General features: G+C 37.0%; 2 protein-coding genes and 1 pseudogene across 2 annotated transcripts in view; 2 read left to right on the top strand and 1 right to left on the bottom strand.

Moving 5' to 3' along the window:
- Positions 1-638: 638 nt before the first annotated feature.
- The window catches only part of LOC126628680 (O-fucosyltransferase 20-like), a 79,101-nt gene continuing 64,696 nt past the window's right edge, over positions 639-15,043 (top strand). Inside the window, exon 1 of the mRNA XM_050298461.1 lies at positions 639-799. The gene's annotated coding sequence lies outside the window, so the exon portion shown is untranslated. The remainder of the gene's footprint in view (positions 800-15,043) is intronic.
- Positions 793-5,257, top strand: LOC126628681 (O-fucosyltransferase 20-like). Its single transcript, XM_050298462.1, has 6 exons — positions 793-1,536; positions 1,688-1,856; positions 3,262-3,351; positions 3,473-3,756; positions 3,900-4,158; positions 4,497-5,257. Exons 1-6 carry the CDS (start codon positions 827-829, stop codon positions 4,731-4,733), a joined length of 1,749 nt encoding a protein of 582 aa, XP_050154419.1. The 5' UTR covers positions 793-826; the 3' UTR covers positions 4,734-5,257.
- LOC126628678 (linoleate 13S-lipoxygenase 2-1, chloroplastic-like) lies at positions 5,484-13,790 on the bottom strand (annotated as a pseudogene).

Below are 15,043 nucleotides of genomic sequence, written 5' to 3' on the forward strand. Positions count from 1 at the left end.
ATATAAACTATTTACTTTTGAATCTTGATATTCTGTGTTCGAATTCCTCGTGAATGTAGTTGTTTAACGCAGACATGACATTGTGTGTGTATATAATCATTGGTAGGTATTTTTGCCAAAAAATAAAATAAAATAATGGTTTATCAGAAATCATGTATAATGTATTTAGATAGAGTCCTGTCAGAAAATTAAAAAAAAAATTAATTAAACAAAGTTAGGGACAGGATTTAATAGTTCACGTCCCACTTAGCCAATTGTATATAAATAAACCAGCTGAAGTGTCTCCGTTTAAAGAGAAGCTGCGAGCTTTCCTTTCCTAGTATTCCTTGTTAACTACATTGGAAAAGTTAAAGAGCAGTGAAGAATTGAGAAGATGAAGAGCTAGAGAACAGAGAACAGAGAACAGAGAAGAAATGAAATGATCTTTAATATCAAAAGACTTGAATGAATTACAATATGATTCACCACTCAGTTATATAGAGTACAAAGCTTAGCTCCAAAGCTAACAGATATAACCAACTCTATCAATCTAACAACGTTTCAACAAACTCTTGATGACATGGCACTCTGATGCGGATATTGCCAACATTCCTATCCCCATGTTCTTTCATAAATACAAACGTTAACGCGTACGCTTCTTCTCAGACTTCCGTGTTCCCGCCGCCTGTTTCACACCATCTCTCTCTCTCTCCCTCTGCCTCTGAGTGGTAATGCGAGTGAAGGAATCTCATAAATAAAAAACCCATAAAAAAATCTCAACTTTTTTCTTTTCTTTCTTCAAATAAGAAGAAGAGACAGCGTTATTACAGAGTTTCTCAGCCTATCAATGGCGAAGTCGGAGAACAACAGCACCACCAAGAAGCTTTCTTACATTTCAGTCCCTTCTCAGATTATCAACTCTCTGTCTTCCTCTTCTCTGCAATCGCTCCTCGTTTCTGCCAAGAAATCTTCAAGGAGCAAAAGCAGCCGCTGCTTGAGCTGGCTCAGCAACTACAGGACCCCAAAGTTCTGGGTTTTCTTCCTCTTCCTCTTTGGAATTTTTGGGATGCTGAAGCTGGGATTCAATCTCTACCGTTTCGTCCCGTACTCTCCATACCCATGTTCCACAACTCAGCTCCAGGACTTGGTCTCCAATAGGTACTCAAAATCACACATGGGTTTTGCTTCAAACGGTGAAAACAGCAACCAAGTCGAGGTTTTGAGCGAATCCCAGCCGTTGATTTCGAGTGGGGTTTTGCAATCAGAGGTGGGGGTTGAGCCAAACAGTGGGAAGGTCGGAGAGGAAGCTGATGGGAGTGAGTTTTGGAAGCAGCCGGATGGTTTGGGGTATCGGCCGTGCTTGGATTTGACGACGAAGTATAAGAGAGCTAGTGAGGGGATAGTGAAGGACAGGACTAAATACCTGCTTGTTATGGTTTCTGGTGGGATGAACCAGCAGAGGAATCAGATTGTCGATGCTGTCGTTATTGCCAGGATTCTTGGAGCTGCTCTGGTGGTTCCTATTTTGCAAGTTAATGTCATCTGGGGAGATAAAAGGTATACAATGTTCCAACTCAACTCACATTTTTCTCACTAAATTACTTGCCTTTTTTTGGATTCAATGAGTTGGTTTATGTATAGCTTATGTTGCAATATATTTGCTTAGGAGACTGAAATTGATTTTCTGTGTTTCGTTTGATGGGTGCAGTGAATTTTCTGATATATTTGATTTGAAGCACTTTAAGGAAGTTCTTGCTGACGATGTTCGTATAGTTTCTGCACTACCATCGACGCATAGAATGACGAGTCCAGTGGAGGTGAACCAGATTCCTCTACATGCTTCGCCTAATTGGATTCGGTCGCATTATCACAAGAGGGTAACAATCATTGCTGTCTTTGTGCTTGCATTGAAGCAACCCGGTTGTTTTTACTAAATATTTAAGGAAATATGGAATAGAGGAAAAGATGCTTTAGCAGCTGTTTAGTTTGTTATTTGTGGGCCTAGTGACACCAAATTTTTTTTGTTTGGTTGTTTGTTTTTGCTGGTGCGTTCCTACGAAAAAATGTCAGCTTTCTAACGGTTGTTCTCATATTTTAGTCTACAAGTGTTGCTACAATAGCATGGGAAGGCCTCAATAGCTCTACAGTGAGGGGCTCTATATGGGACTGAAAAAGTGGTGGATATAGCTCATTTTAGAGCTTCAAGGAATCTTTGAGGCTTTATAAAATAATATCTCCCAATGAGGGGCTATATTTTTCGGGCTCTATATGGGGCTATATATATTTATTTATGTAGTAATTTTATTAAGCAATGCTTTTTTTTTTTTGTTAGCTTTTCTTAAGTTGATTTTTGGATGTGCTATCTTAATTTTTTTTTTTATGAACCCTTCAACCTAAAAAGTTCAAATTGTGACAAGGTTAGATTTCATCACTTATGAATCGTTTGTTGGATTAGATTCTCTTATCTCAAACTCATCCGTTTAAAGAAACAAACCCCCACTTCGCCCTCTGAAATAATTTGATTTTTCACGTATAACACGACAATTTACCTAGCACCAATTGGTAAATTAGGATCATACAATTTTGAAAAAAAAAATTTATTTGAAAATTTCTCCCATCAATGCCCATGAACGTTAAATCAATTTGAAATTTTAATTCTTATCGAATTTAAAACAATCATTAATTAGCCAAATTGCAAGAAAAATAAGTAAGAAAAAAGAATTAAAATAATAATAAAAGGAGAGTATAAGTGTCTTCGCAAGTGGAGGGAGATTGATAGAATTTTGCTCACATAGGTTGCTACTTTTTTTGTGGGACCCACTGTTTTTTGGGGCTAGATGTAGCCTAATTTTATGCTACCCAAGAAAGGAAATTGCCAACCCCAGTGGTGGATTTAGCCCCATTTTCCGGCTCATTGGAGATGAAATTTATCGCTAAGGCTGGAAATGTAGTAGCCTCATGGAGGATAAAGCCCCCGGGGATGCTCTAACACAATTGAAGAGCCGTCCAGTCCAACCCTTATTACAATTTGTACTTATTATGTAAACCTTATGTGCAGACTGCAGATCGACTTTGTGTGCTGCCAAACATTTTAACTATGTAAAACAAATGACGATTTCAGGGTTTTCTGATCATGCTTAAGTCATTTTCCTTGTGTCTAATTTCGTAACATGATTTTTTAACCCTGTTTATCTGTTTTGTTATTTGTGGTTTTATAAACGAATTTCCTGTGGAATTCCAATTGACACTATAAATTATGCTAATTCCTCCTTTTTTATGCAGATTAAAAGAGAAAGGGTTCTGCTTCTAGGAGGCTTGGATTCAAAGCTCTCTAAGGATCTTCCCTCTGATCTTCAAAAGCTTCGATGCAAGGTAATTCGCTGAATATGTTTATAATTTATTTTTGTATATGCAAGCTGACTTTGTTTCATTACAGAATTGGAACAAGGTCCTATAGACAGCTGACTGTAATCTCTTCCTTATTTGACTTCAGGTTGCTTTTCATGCATTGAGGTTTGCTCCTCCAATTTTGGGATTTGGTAACAAGCTTGCAGAGAGGGTGCGCAATAAGGGTCCATACCTTGCGCTTCATTTAAGAATGGAGAAGGACGTATGGGTGAGGACCGGTTGTCTTCCTGGTTTGAGTCCTGAATATGATGAGATAGTTTACAATGAGAGGATACAGCGGCCAGAGCTCCTAACTGGAAGATCAAACATGACTTACCATGAAAGAAAACTTGCAGGTCACTGCCCCTTGAAAGCCTTGGAGGTGACCAGGTATGGTAGTCACATTTAGGCATTTTAATTAAACCAAATAGGTTGCTTTTTTCTTTTGTTTTCTTTTTTTTTTTTTTTTTTTTTTTTTTGTATTTATTGTATGTAGCAGAGAGTTTTCTGACAAACCAAATCTTGTGTTTTAGGTTGCTTAAAGCTCTTGGAGCTCCAAAAAGTGCAAGAATATATTGGGCTGGCGGGCAGCCTTTTGGTGGAAAAGAAGCCTTACTACCGTTAATCGAAGAATTTCCCCATTTTTACAATAAGGAAGATCTTGCTTTGCCTGGTGAACTAGAACCTTTTGCAAACAGAGCTTCTGTCATGGCTGCCATTGATTATATAGTTTCCGAGAATAGTGATGTCTTCATGCCTTCTCATGGGGGAAATATGGGCCGTATTATGCAGGTATAATTATTTGTTTTTGTTTTAGTAAATGTATATACTATATGCTAGATCAAACAATTAGCAAATATGATCAAAATAAATCACGTTAACCGGTAATGCTTAGATAAATGCACGAAATGCTCAAAATAAATCGAGTGAAACAAATGAAATGCTTAGATAAGTGCACAACTGATCTGAAATATGAGCGATGTGTCATTGAGGCCTTTCCAATTTGGAGCAACAAAAAGAAATGTGTTGAGAAAATATGCATGGAAGACGAACAATATGAAATTATCGTACCTATGCTTTTCTAATTTGATGGAGACTTCACTTACACAAAGTTTTGTTTTCTCCTTCAGGGACAACGTGCCTATGCTGGCCACAAGAAGTATATAACCCCAGACAAGAGACATATGCTTCCGTACTTTCTGAACTCTTCTCTCCCTGAAGCAGAGTTCAATAGGATCATAAAGGAATTGCACAGAGATTCCTTAGGACAGCCAGACCTCAGGAGTAGTAGAGTTGGAAAAGATGTCACAAAGTACCCCATTCCGGAGTGCATGTGCAATGATACTAATACTCATTCGTACATGTGAGTCAATGCTGAAGATTTCGAGCACAATGCTAACTCTGCAATGGACCACCTAATCGAAAATTTTGAATTTCTCAGCAAATCCCTTGAATTTGAGCCTTCTGAAAAGTGGTTTGTTCTCCAGTGCAATGATGGTTCTTTGGATGGACGGTGATTTTAAGAGCAACCGCAGCATCACACTCATTTTGTGAGTTTGCTCACATTGTTTCTTCTACACTCCTTCCTTGGTGTACAAATTCAAGTGAGGCAAGACAAATGTCTGCTTATAAGACAACATCGTATAAGGTTCTGTGGAGAGAAACTCTGAAGCTTCACTGTCACCTGGATTCACTTCCGGACTTTCATGAGCAACTCAGCAGAAGGCGAAGGTCCCCTAATTCTTTAATTCTTTGTAGGAAGAATTCTTTTAGGATAGATTTTCCACATTTTGGTTCATTCATTTATTGTACCACGTCGATGTATAATATAGACATACGTGTATATAAGCATACTTCAAGTAATAAGCTATATATCTGTTTCACAAGCTCACATCATGTTGCTGTTGACATATTTTCCGGCTCTGCATACGGAAGTTGCAGCAGCGTCAGTTAGCGCTGAAATTTGTAACTTTCATGTAATGATCTCTGTACTTTGAAACAAAGAAACAAGTTACACTCTGGACCTTAACCTTTCCCATTAGTGATCTGATATTACTTGTTCCAATCCGCAAATTATCTGATGTTACTAGTTCGAGTTGGGTGGAATCATGGAACAGTTTTCATCAGAACTTTAAGCACCCCGTATTATTGATTTATTAAGGGCCAAATAGAATACATAAAGAGTTTTTACAACATCAACCTAAAATCTAGACAGAGATGCTGTTTGGAACACCGATTCCTCATCATCAAATTTAGATGGAGATGCTGTTTGGAACTCCCATTCCTGTGACACCGTGGGTTGAGAATGGCTTCAAAAGCTCATATGGAACAACGCCTGCTCCAACTCTGTTTTTCAGTTTCAAATTTTTATTTCTCTCATCAATAATTCCTTCTAGCCTCTTCAAATTGCCACTGAATTTCTCATATGCTGCCTTTATAACAGGATTCTCAGCCCAAGCTGACTTTAGACTCTCACCAATATACTCCTCATCGGGTGAATGATTCGATAGTAAATCTAACACGGCCATCACTTTTGTTGCTTGAATCTTTGAGGGGAAGCACAACAGCAGAGCCATTTCTGGGTTCTCCATGAACTTCTGGAGAAATTCAGATGAATCTTCAGTTGGCATGTTGGTTCGAGCAATTGTAGGGCGGTTAGGGAAATATCCACCATACATGTACTGACCAAAGTTCACGGCTGCATGATGACCAGCGGTTACCCAAATGATAGTAGTCAAAGTGTGAATCAGACTTTCCGGAGTTTTCAAAACAGGCCACCATGGCTCATCTTTCTTGTCTGCATGACCTTTGGTTCTAACTTCTGTCCACCAACCTTGAAGCTCCGTATCAGACTCAATAAGATTTGGGTCTGGATAGTAGTGGTTCACATAAGCACTCACCCACTCCTTAATGGCATCCCACAGAATGAGACCATCATTTGCAAATGGGTAGTCTTCAATTGTTAGCTTCAAGCCATGCTCAGCTGTAGGATCCTCAACTGCCATTCCCCTGAAATCCAATCAACCAAATATGAACAAGCAATTCAAATTCCGTGGGGTTTTCAGTGAAGTTTTCTTTGTAAAAATCGAAAATCTTCTTTGTACAAAGTTTCCTGCATCAAATAGTTTGGATTAGTCTTATGCTAGTTTTATCAAGTAAAATACCTTCTAATGAGATCTTCTGGCAAAGCTTCCATGTCAAATCTCCAAAGCTGGTCGTAAGCAACAGAACTGAACTCCGTGGAGTACTTTCCAAGTGAAAAGCTGCTCTCAATGATTCCACCTGCATTGATGAGGGTTTCTCGAGCCAGAGCATTGATTGCCATTGTATACCGGAAATGAGGGTGCAGAAGTCTGTAGATGGGATGCATTGCGCTTAATTGTCGATTAGCTGCAATTATGTATGGCTCTGTACTGCAATGAGTCCTCAGCCTGTGAAAATATAAAAGTACAAACAAGTTATTATCCATGACTTAGTCTCATAGTTCCCAATTGCCACAGCTACAATAACCGAAGTTACACACTTGAGCAGGAGGCATGATGTGAAGTTCCACATTCGTGGTTTCCTAATTACCACAGCTTAAATGCCATTTACACGACTAATTTGGTAGCTCAATGCCAATATAAAAAGGGATTTGAGCCATCTTGGGTACGCGTTTCTTACCAGTGCACGACAAGCTGATGATAGGCAGAGTCATGAGCAAGAACGTGGACCTTAGCAAGAATCCACAGCCAATGACCGGTGGCATCCCAGGTTGGAGTAAAGACTTGCTTCCATTGTGGCTTGTTACCAACAGGCGGTCGAGTGAGTTCAATGGCAATAGGCCTCAGTGTCCCATCTTCAGTGAGGAAGAATAGTGTACGAGAACCATACAGTGTGGTACCTTCAATCTCTCTTACTTTGTTCACGTAAGGCATGAGCAGGTCATGGTAATCCAAAATAAACATCTTTTTTCCTTCCAAGGCCTACATTTCATGTTCAAGCAATTTTCTTTTACTTAAAGCATAACCCGGTTGCAAGTCAAAGAGGTTGGGGTGTGTTTATTATACCTCATTGACAGTCATACAACCTTTGATCGCCTTCTCAACCACTTCTGTTGTGATCAATGATTCAGGGGGGCCATAAATCTCGGGGTCAAGTTTACTTTTCAATGGCTATTCCTGCATCAGGAAATTACAGAATTTATTGCCACTAGAGGAAAAAATAGAGTTTAACCAGCTAAAACAAGATACGCTTATCACTCTTTAATTACTTGATCAACAAGGAAGATGGCGACCTCGGGTGATAAATGGAATATACAAATTTGAATTTCTTGATTGAAGTGAAGGAGTTCTACAACTTCTACTTGTATCAGCAAAATAATAAAGAAAGCATACCGTCACTAGCTCAATACTATATGGATTAAGACCAGCTAGAGTTTGCCTGGAAAATGCATCGTCTCTAAACCAAGCAAATTTATCACCTGCAATAGAAGACAAGTGATATACAGGGTGAAGCCAACAATTTCGTGGTCTGTTTTCCTCAAGAGGGAATCATCATTTAGAAATTTGAGGGAGGGAGGCTTACGGTCAATTATTTCAGGGGTCTTAAAGTCCAGAAGTTTGTTTTCGCCACCTGTAATAGCCTTGACTACCCATGGGATAGTCTTGCCTAGCGCTTTCCAGAATGTCTTGGAAGACTCACCAGCCTTTGGCTTAGCTAACGTGACTCCTTCGTTAAACAGTGAATCTATGGCTGTGAAGTCTGTAAATTCTGGGGCTGGATCAAGAACTCCTGCTGCCTCGAGCGAAGGGATCAACATATGTAGCACAGAATTCAGGGTCTTTGTCAAAAATGTCAGCTGTTTCACCTCCGAAAACGCTTCATCTCTTGGTACATACACACTGCTGATTCTTTGTTTTCTTGGTACATACTCACTGCTGCTTCTTTGTTCTGACAAAGGATCTGCAATATTGGTAGAAAATATATGATACAAAAATCACATTGCTCTCATAGTTTCTCAGTCATACAATTTCCCACATCCGAAATTAGCATGTAATAAAAGAAAATGGTTCATAGCTTGAATCATTGTCCTCAACATTAAGTTCTTGAAGCACATGAGTTTCCATTTCAAAAGGCATAAACACAAATTTATTTTTGTACATGTGTGTTATGAGACACGAACCAAAACAAACTTTTAGTTTTCAGCGTCTAGAACACTGTTTTACTTTCATATATATGGGAGCTAATTGGCTGGTAAGGGTTTCTACACTCTTTTTCGTATATCTCTCTTGACGTGACTTCATATTCCAAGTGAGATAGAAAGAAGAGGTTGAGGGATTAGTATGCAATTAGTTGGTTATATAATTACCCTTTTCAGTGCGTGGTCTTCCAGTTCTGCAGCGCCTCGGGTACGGGTGATCTTTTCCGCCAAGGACAGGCCTAGCCAGTTCATCATCGTGGTCCGGATCGCCAAGGTCGTCATAAGTATCATAATCGTAGATCCTATCAGATGTTTTTCTTTGGCCCAACCCATCTCCTCGCAAAGTCTGCAGCTCAGATTCTCTTAGCTTCTTCAACCCACTTGGCGTCTCTGATGGTATGTACGACTGCTTCGAATCATTACATGTTCACACAAATTAACACATCAACTAATTTTGTGGAAGACTAAGTCAGCCAAAACCAGTAAAAACAAATGGTAATTTCAATGTTCTAAAAGACGCTTGACGCTAGACGGGCATCGGGCTGGGGCCAAGTGCCTAGGCAACTAGACATGATTTAGGCACGGGTCTACGCACTAAGCGGATTTAAGTAAATTTATAATATATTGTATAAATAAGTGCCTATATATACTTGAAAGAACACCTAATTGTAATGACATACATTAATTACAAAAAAAAAAAGACATATAGATTGTATGGTATTAGAAAATATTGAAAAACAAGTTTCTTACATTTTATTGCCAAAATAGAACACAAAAAGAAAGTTATTCATTTTGTTTCTTAGTGAGGGTCATACATAGGCAAGTGCCTAGGGACTAATTGGGGCGGTGACTAGCTAGCGCCTAGGTGGGGTCTAGGTAGGGATTTTTAGAGAAGTGGTAATCTTAAGAAAGAAGATAAGAAAGTGATCACTTTTTCCTTCTTGAACAAAGCATTATTGATTAAAAAAAAACTTCAACAGTACATCAACGATGTATACAGAACATAAATATTAACTGCACTGCAAAATTGGAATAGTATAGCCTTCTAAAAGGCTAAATTAAAGTGCAGGGGAGTGCCAAAATTTATCATTAGTTATAATCCACATCTTCATCCAAGTCTTAAAAGCTTCCACATCACTATTAATCAAGACCATCAGATGTTATAAGATCTGATGGCTAAAAAAAATGTCAAAATATTTATCCATTGAGCCTAATCTCCCACACACACATACATGTATAATAATGAGAAAGCAAGGAAAATTTATAAGGATCTAAAATAGAGGACCAAAGCAAGGAAAATTTATAAGGATCTAAAATAGAGGACCTTGTTGGTGAAAAAAACTCTCTTCAGAGAATGAACCCAGGAATTGCAGGGAATATTAACAGTGCCGTTCGGGAAGCCATCGAGGTCGATGCTCTTGATGAAGATCTCCTCGTTGTGTTCATTCTCTATCTGAACAGCTCCAACGTCTCCAAACCCTGCTGGGATGGTGAAAGTAGCCTCATACACCACCTCGTCGTCTTTGTGGCTCACATTGTACGCATACCCCTCTGTTTCCTTCTCCAACCCCGTCTCTACAAAGCCCAATTCAAAAATATGTAGTGAATAAATTAATCCGTATTTGTAAAATTTAAATTGCTATTTGTTCATACAATTGTAAAATCATATGCTATATGAAGAAATTAAGTTGAGGTTCCACCGGAAAGTTGAGGTCCCATTAATGTGATAAAAATCCACCATAAAACCCATTAATGTGAAGAATTGAGGTTCTGCTATGTAAGGTCTCTCATCTCATCAATGTAGGATTCATGTTTGCAAAAAACAATATTGCGAAAAATAGTGGGCAAGTGGTGAATGGTTCGGATGGATATGGCATTCCTCTTTAAACTCTCAGATTCAAACCTTTCCCCCTTCTTATGGTGTAGATCTAGATCCTGTTGTTCGTCCACAAAAACTTTCTAAGGTTTTGGAAAATACACTCAACACCTCCTAAGGTACCAAATTATTTTCACAAAGCCCCTAAACCCTTGATTTCCATCCAAAAATGATGATACCATCATAAATTTTCTTCAAATGACAAATACAAGCTCAAAGATTAAATTCACATTCATCCCTGAGTTTGTGTTACACACACATTCCGTAAGGCTTCAAATTGTTTTCACAAAATCCCTTCCGTTAATTTTCCATCAAAAAACAAATTTAACCTGAAAGATTAAATTAGATATACATCCTCGAGATCTATTTTGTATTTTCACATTTCACGTAACCTCTTTGTGGAGCCAAAAATAATCACAAGGCGACACGTGATTTTTTTGGTAAAAAGGACAAAGTTATCCTTGAGACACACCGGTTGTCTTACGCGCGAGCAGTGGACAATCATTCTTTAATCAAGCCAAGAGTGTCCAAAAAAGGTAACCAATTCCAAATTATCTCATCCATCCTCATCTTAGGTAATTACTTCATAACCTACAAATGATTCCATATAAATGGAGATTAATTGGCTAATTAATGGATTAATTCCTAATTAATCTATGAATCACCAATTAAATCACCCATTTTCACACAAAAAACCTCTAAGGGCGGGCCACCTCCATTCCCTATACATATGACTCTATTTTCTCTAAAAAGCTAAGTTCCACACTCTTGCAAAAACTCCAAAAACTCTCTAAACACTTTTTCTCTCTAAATTCTAACTTTGGCATTGGAGGTTCTTCGGCCAAAGCCCCCTATTCATCGTCGGCGCGTGAGGCTCTTGGCCTTAACCCTAAGGTGTTAATTGTTTTGTAGGTGCAATTTTGTCCAAGAAGAAGAAGGAATAAATTTGCATCCACACTCTTCGTACGAAATAAAAAAGAATCATGATAAAATGTAACATTTTTAACGTAAAAATTATTCATTTTTTATTTATAATGTACCCATATTTTATGATAAAATTTAATTATATTTAAATTTAAAACGTACCTATATATTTAAAAATAAAAATAAAACAGTTTAATTTGAAAAAAAAATCTGATCATATTTCTCACAATTCAATTTGAAGAGAAAAAAATAAAAAATTCCTATTTGGTATTAATCTTTGCATGATTTTGGGAAGGATTTGATAAGTGTTGTTAGTAAATTTCTTAATTAATACCGAAATAATATTTTTGTCCTTCAATTAAAGTATTCAAATTAATAAACTTTAAATCTAAGATTTTGGTCAATTAGAAGCCGGAACCAAAGATTTTCCCACTAAAAAAAAGAAAAAAAAAATGAAACCAACAAAAGAGTTGGTAAAATGAGCAGCCCTAATGAAAATAGTTATTTGTGTTTGTGCTCGCGCGCGCACACACACATATATGAAATCTTTAAGGGAAGGGATCTCTATTTTTTTTTATAATAAAAATGGGGATTAGTTTACACACACACACACACAAATATATATGAAATCTTTAAGGGAATGGATCTTTATTTTATTTTTTTATAAAAATGAGGATTAGTTGTATGGTCCACACTACATCGAACTTTAACGATCCAAACTTTCTATTTTTCAAGTTGCACCTCATGATAGATCATCCTTACAAAATATTAGCCAAATCGGAAATGTTTAAGACATCTAGTTGGGTTCAAAGAAATTAACGAATACTTTGTTATATAAGAAACTATGAAATTTTATCTTGATAATTAAATAGGCAAATGGTTTCAGATTGAATTGAATTTTTGCAAGGATGATCTATGAATCGAGACTTACAAAATAGACTGTTCGGATCGTTGAAGTTCGATGTGGAGTGAGCCCAACACTTAATCCCCATTTTTTGAAAAAAAAAAATGGGAATCCCTTTGCATAAAAGGGCCTGATATATGTGTGTGTAATATATAGTCTCCTACCATGAAGGGATCCCACATAGAGATTCTTTGTGGATTCACTTCACATCGTATTCGAATGATCAAACTATCAATCTTTTAGGTATTCCTTCAAAGATTATCTCTATGAAATACCACTTTAATATGAAACCATTTGACCATTGGATTAAATGGTCAAATGAGTGTTTTTTTTTAAAAACCGTACACGTCTATGTTCTTCACTACAAATTGATACCTTAATGATTTTGGATTTGTCTAATTTTGTGCAAGAATGATATATAATGATGAACTGAAATATAGATAATTTGAATCATTGAAAAAAAGTTATGAAATGAGCACCACAAAGTGTCCCTCTTCCTCAAATAATTTTATTTGAGGCATCCTTCAACTGGAGGGGGTTATATAAATATGGAAAGTAATTTTCACACATCATTTTTAGCTTCTTACACAGCCCTATTATGTAATTCTAATAGTAGATTCTGTTTGATTTATTCAATTCAATTAACATAAATAAGGAACAATGTGTTAGAAGCTAAAACTGATATGTTAAAATCACTTGTATAGACCTTGAAACCAATTGATTATCCAAGTACAGAAAGAGTCCGAATATAGATTTGAAAGGGGATTTCTGTCCATTGAATCAGGTGTCTGATTAGAGTTGATTTCCAATTGGTTTCTTTATATAGGAAAAAAACAAGAAAGGCTGTTTTGAATAACCTTGGGGCAAATCGTTTGTTATTTTCGTGAAAAAAAAATAAAACTCGAACGAATAATGAACAACAAATATAATAGAAAAAAAAACTCACTTGTATCAAACAAAAAAAACTCTCAACTCTAAAAATATTTGTGGATGTAAAGATATAAATTTAAGATAATTATTAACTACGGTCAAACTGGCTGAGGCTGTAAGACAACTAATGGGAAATGTTATATATATATTCTGTATGCTTAAAGTACTGCTTGCTTACTGGGGTCAAGCTCGGCGCCAACAAGCTCCAAAAGCAAGGTTTTTCGAAGCAAGTCGATATTGTCATCGGGGGGACGATTCAAGCGTATGCTGGACCCTCCAGCTGTTACCGTCACCGTCACCAAAGCCTTTACCGTAAACGCCTGATTCTCCGTTGAAGTAACGGTGGACACTGCTGCAGGTGATGATTTGAGCTCACCAGAAGTGGCACGGATCACCAAGGAGGAGGATTTTTTCTTCTTACGATTTTGATGGACATGGTGGCGCGGAACGATGCTGATCAGGGAGGGGCTACCATCCTTAATCAGATGATTAGGGTTAATGGACGATTTTGGTAAGAGAGAGAAGGATGGAGCATAAAGCTGAGAAGTCATCATCTCACCTCAGAGTTGGATTAATATGCTTTCTAATTTGGTATAATTGTTTTTGAAAGCTTCTAATTTGCTAGAATAGTTTTGCAAGTTCATGCATTTATAGAGAGACTAGCCTTCATGCACGCGCTCACGCACGTGCAGAAGACATTTTTTGAATCACGGCATGTTATGCGTGATTTACACGTTTTAAATACATTTATATGTGTAAATTGACAAAAGGAAAGTCAAATATTTGAAGTAAATGAATAATCTTAGATCAAATATCGTTTGTTAAAAAAAACAATCATTTGACAACTAATTTAATCACATTATTATCCGCGTGGGAAAGATCTTTTTATAACCAGTGAATCACATTATTATTATCCGCGTGGAAAATACTTTTTTTATAACCGGCATTACACACCTCTTAAGATGTTTTGAACGTATTTAAAAATAGAGAAAATAATATTTCATGAACATCTGATTGAATCACATTATTGCTAGCCTATTGTAAGGTACTAATTTAAAAAAAAAACTGTACTAATTTATCACCGGTGCTACGTGCCTCTTAAGATGTTTTGAACAAAGCATTTATGATTTTCTTTATTTTTTATTATATTTTTTCCCCTTCACGTGGGCACCATCAACTTTCACTCATCCTTCTATTTTTTATATTTTTTTTCTCCCTCCCCACTTATTATTTATATTATAATACTATATTTTATGATGATCAAATTACCAAATTACCCTTGCATTATTTGGTATATTATTGGCCGAATTTGGTTGACAAACAAGTGAGATATGGAGTTCCAAAGTTTGCCCAGAAAATCTGCAAAATCTGCAGAATCAGGCGAAATTTTGTTAAGGTCCGCCACTTGAATATTATAGCAATCGACGATCCGACTGTTGGATTGTCACTAAACTTTAATACATTATAGTACGTAATATTTGAGGACCATAGAAACTTACGGATCGGGAATCCGACGTATGGATCTTCCCGAATTAGATTTGTAAGTTTATAAAATAAAACGTTAACAGCCACTTGAATTTACAATTGGCGGAGATGCAACTGTTGGATCGTAATGAAACTTTAGGATGTTGTTCTAGAAGCATAATTTGGATCTTTGGAAGTTACGGACCGGAAATCCAAGAGCGAATCTTCCGAATCGAGTTATGTAGGGTTGTGGACCTTACCGTCGACCTCTGACCGAAGGTTGACTTCTGGAGTCAATGAGTTTCAAATCATTCTAGAACATCCTTGGATGATGTGTTTTATGTCAATTACGTGTTCTATCAGTAAGAATTCTGAGACGTGATTTGATAATTGTTCT

Source organism: Malus sylvestris, chromosome 7, assembly GCF_916048215.2.
Source record: "Malus sylvestris chromosome 7, drMalSylv7.2, whole genome shotgun sequence".
In the NCBI taxonomy this organism is placed as follows: domain Eukaryota; kingdom Viridiplantae; phylum Streptophyta; class Magnoliopsida; order Rosales; family Rosaceae; genus Malus; species Malus sylvestris.

Bases quoted from the DNA above. Each gene is read 5' to 3' on its own strand.
- LOC126628681 (XM_050298462.1), top strand. From the start codon at position 827: ATGGCGAAGTCGGAGAACAACAGCACCACCAAGAAGCTTTCTTACATT. The intron at 3,757-3,899 runs GTATGGTAGTCA...CTTGTGTTTTAG, and splicing joins AAAGCCTTGGAGGTGACCAG to GTTGCTTAAAGCTCTTGGAG. The intron at 4,159-4,496 runs GTATAATTATTT...TTTCTCCTTCAG, and splicing joins ATATGGGCCGTATTATGCAG to GGACAACGTGCCTATGCTGG.